This window comes from Hevea brasiliensis, chromosome 12 (genome assembly GCF_030052815.1).
Source record: "Hevea brasiliensis isolate MT/VB/25A 57/8 chromosome 12, ASM3005281v1, whole genome shotgun sequence".
NCBI classification, from domain to species: Eukaryota; Viridiplantae; Streptophyta; class Magnoliopsida; order Malpighiales; family Euphorbiaceae; genus Hevea; species Hevea brasiliensis.
Window position 1 is genome coordinate 46,364,507 of NC_079504.1, and position 4,116 is coordinate 46,368,622.

The window sequence follows — 4,116 nt, forward strand, 5'->3', positions numbered from 1 at the left end:
CCATTCTGCTGGGAGAGGAGCAACTGTTCTTAAGTTTTCTTTTTTACATTACAAAAAACTTTGATGCTGTGATAATTTTGATTTCGAAAATGATAAACAAGAAAATTACAAAACGTTCCTTGACAACAGAAATGGACAAGAACGTCAGGCGGATGTTAAAGCTAATTGAAGAGGATGGAGATTCATTTGCAAAAAAGGCTGAAATGTATTATCAAAAGAGGCCAGAATTGATTTCTCTTGTTGAAGAGTTCTACCGCATGTACCGGTCTCTAGCTGAACGTTATGATCATGTGACAGGGGAATTGAGGAAGAACATTCCATCAGATCTGCAATCCCAGAGCTCAAACATTTCTGAGGTTGTTTCTGAACCATCCTCAATTTGGCCGTCTCCTGTACTTGAACAGAGACTGCCAAATCGTAAATCTGGGCCTCGAGCTGCTGGTTTTGAATTCTTTCTTGGTTCTGGTGGAAGTAGCTCTGATCTTCAGAAAGAAGGAGATGAATCATCTACACTAACGGATTCTGAGTCAGAATCTGATGACTCCTCTGTAAACAATTACTCAGGTCTATTAGGGAATGGTGGGGATCATGCACAGAACAAGAAGATAATTGAATTAGAGATTAAGCTACGAGAAATGAAAGAGAAACTCTTGATGCAGCAGGAGGAGAATGGAGATGGCTCATTTAGCGAGGTGAGAAATGAGAATTCTGAGGGTCTGCTTGCTAGGATTGCAGGATACGAGCAACAGCTGAAGATTGCTAATCAGAGAATACTGCTTTCTGAAGAAGAGGTGGCCAGATTAAAAATTGACCTCCAGAAGTACAAATCTCTGGAGTCAACCAATTGTTTACAGCCTGAGTTCGCATTATCAACAGAAGAAAATGTTAATACTAGAGAGGCTGAGCTGGTACCTGAGATGACCGAGGAATCACAGCTTCAAGAAAATATTGACAGACTTGAAGCTGAAAAAAATATTGACAGACTTGAAGCTAATACTGAGGAATCTGATAGCACGATTAAGGCACTAGCAGATGAACTCAAAATCACAAAACAGAAGCTACAATATGCAGAGAATGAAATTGTTAGTTTGAAACATCAGCTTGAGAGTGATAGACCCTCTGAAAATGTCATCAATTTGCAGGGTCAGCTTACATCTGCTCATAAAGACATCAATGCATGGAAAGCCCAGTTTAATGCAGAAAGAAACGAGGTCACCAAACTGCAGCAAAGAATTTCATGGTTGAAAAGTAGTTTATCAGACAGGGATCATGAGATCAGAGACTTACAAATAGCAGTATCTGATGCTGAGCAGAATATCTTTCCGGAAAAAGCACAGATAAAGGCTGAAATATCTAGATTGTTGGAGGAACGAAAATGCTTGGAGGAGAAGCTAAGAGAATGGGAGTCACGTAGCCGTTCCCTTGAGGATGAAATTAGAAGGTTAGAGACAGAAAAGTTAGAAACAGAGGAAAGACTCAACTCTGAAATCAATCAGTTAAAGGAAGAAATTCATGAACGAGATGGTCACGTAGAAAATTTGAATAAAACCCTTGATTCTTTGAAGTTAGAGAGAGATAACCTTATCGTGCAAGTTACTACACTCAAAGCAGATGTAATCTCTAGAGAAGATCGGATTGATCAAATGGATAAGCATTTACAGCAATTACATATGGAGCATGTGAAGCTGATTACCAGTGCTGAAGGGGCACGTCAATTGGCAGTTGAATTGAGATCAAAAGTTAAGGATCTGGAAGAAGAAGTTGAAAGGCAAAGAGTTGTGATCGTAGAAGGAGCAGAAGAGAAAAGGGAAGCTATCAGACAATTGTGTTTCTCACTTGAACACTACAGAAATGGGTATCATAGGCTTAGGCAGGCTTTTGTTGGGCACAAGAGGGTTCCAGTTTTGGCAGCATAAGTTGGTGTGTGATATTGTATGCTTGTTCTGGTGTGTTTGGGCTGAATATGCCCTGTTTTACTAGTACTGTTGGGAGGATAAAGTTTGTCTTGTGATAGTAGTTTTGTGTATGAAAGATATGAAAGTAAATTCTATCTCGGGTATCATTTGGGCAAAGTGGAATGCGCCCTAGCACTAATAGGCTTGTAAAAAGTCCGGGAATCCTCATTTAAATTGATATTTGAGGCTTCTTTTCCCTTTCCTGTCCTCGTTTTAGTGAGCTTCATTTCAAGTTGCATTTGCTTCTAACGGCATAAAAATGAATCATTCAGCAAAAAATTTCTGCCCCGTAGTCTTACTCTTTCTATTCTTTCAACAAGCTTCTTTTTTTATTTATTTTTTATTTTTCCTTATATAAGTTAATTTCATTAATAGAAAGGGCTTTAACCACCCAATACATCCATGGTTAAAACCCCAGGTTTAATCCCATTATAGGGAGGATCATATGATCATAGGTTTACAAAATTAACAGGAGGCAAAAAAAATTAGCTCGATAATGCAAACTGGTCCAAAGGCCTAGAACTCCAACAACCCTAGCTAATAGAACAAAAAGGAAAGTAGGGGAGGCATCTGAACAAACTGCGTCGCCAACCTTCATTATTGTATGGAAGAGTATCGTCGGAATCTCAAATAGAAAGCTAGAACAACAAGCTCCTCCACCAAGGGGTCTCAAACAGAAAGGAAGAAACAAGAAGTGTCGCCCCTAAGAAGTCCTTTTAGAAAAATAAAGCAAGGCTTCCAGTAAATCTAAGCAACACAAAATCAATGATCTATGTGGAAAGTTGATGTACAAAGCTCAAATGATGTCTACATTTAGGGTTAGGTGGTCTTCAAGTGAGCCGATTACGGGCCTGAGCTGCCCATCGTCACCTTCTTGCGGCCTCGAACCAAACAACAAAAACTAAGTTGTTAAAGTGAAACCTAAGGCTACACAAGTTTCTTTGGCCAAACACAACCACATCGCAGATTAAAAATAACAAGCTCCTTCACCATTTAGCTTTTTATGTGCAAAAACAAAAGGAAGACACAACCCAAAATTATATACAAGCCTTGCTATCCCTAGCTTGGAAGGGTAAGGGATAGCTGCTAAAACCAACAGAAGGAGAGAATGAAGTCTCTAGAACCCGGGAAAATTTCTCTCTAACCCATTAGAGAGAAGTTTTTGCAATTTGCTTTTCAACAACCTTTTAGAAGGCTTTTCTATTATGTGAACATTGATAAATATAAGAAGTAATTGACTGATAGGTGATTTAATTAGTAGAAAAAAAATTGCATTTGGAGATTATTACATATCAAAGGGCAATTTCTTAGGTAAAGGAGACTTAGGAGTTCAATTGAATTTTGTGTTTATTTAAAGACAATTAACTATTAATAATTTTAATGCCTTAATTTAAATCATAATAAATAAATTATAAATTAGTAATAAATAATAGAAAATTTGAAGTAGTCAATTCGCAAAAAAAAAAAAATTACTATATTTATTTAAAATTTTTTACAAGCATTTGAGGAGCCAATACTATTCACTGTCTCTCCTATTTATTTGCAAATATTTAAAAATTTTTTTTTTTGTAGAGGAGCCTAAGGTTTTTCTTATCTCCTCTCTCTATGCTCTACCCACTAAGCACTAGAATAAAGCATGCACTACTGCTCTTTGCTCCCTTTTTATTTTGGTTCTTGGTTTGCTTCTAATAAAATATCAAATTGCTCCTTTCTATTTTGTTTCTTACTTCTCATAAAGCATAAAATTACCCAAACTTAACAAAAAAATATTTGGATATCTATTTGTACTGAGAGGGCTTGACAATGGCTGTAAGTTTGTTGATTATATGTCTAACCGATTAATTTAGATTAGATAGTCACATACTTTTTAAGGGAAATTTGAAAGTTTGGTTATATTTAGTCATATTACATGCTTTATATGATTTTTTATTCAAATTATTTAAATTTTGTTATGGTGATGGTTATAGAATGTGACACCACATCGTCAAGGTGAAGTAAAAAAAAAAAATCCATGAAATATTCCAACATCCCTTTCCTCTCAACTTAGGTCCATCTCCTCTAGGTTAAGCCTTTCCCCTTTGCCACACGTGCCGAATCACCTCTGCCCCTCCAGGCAAAGGGAGGCCACCTCCCCTTATCTAATTAGTTGGTCTCCCTCTCT

The 4,116-nt window shown here is 37.0% G+C and overlaps 1 protein-coding gene across 1 annotated transcript; it reads left to right on the plus strand.

Moving 5' to 3' along the window:
• Positions 1 to 6: 6 nt before the first annotated feature.
• Positions 7 to 2,193, plus strand: LOC131168786 (protein NETWORKED 4B-like). Its single transcript, XM_058131566.1, has one exon. The coding sequence runs from the start codon at positions 90 to 92 to the stop codon at positions 1,914 to 1,916; it is 1,827 nt and encodes a 608-aa protein (XP_057987549.1). The 5' UTR covers positions 7 to 89; the 3' UTR covers positions 1,917 to 2,193.
• Positions 2,194 to 4,116: the final 1,923 nt, after the last annotated feature.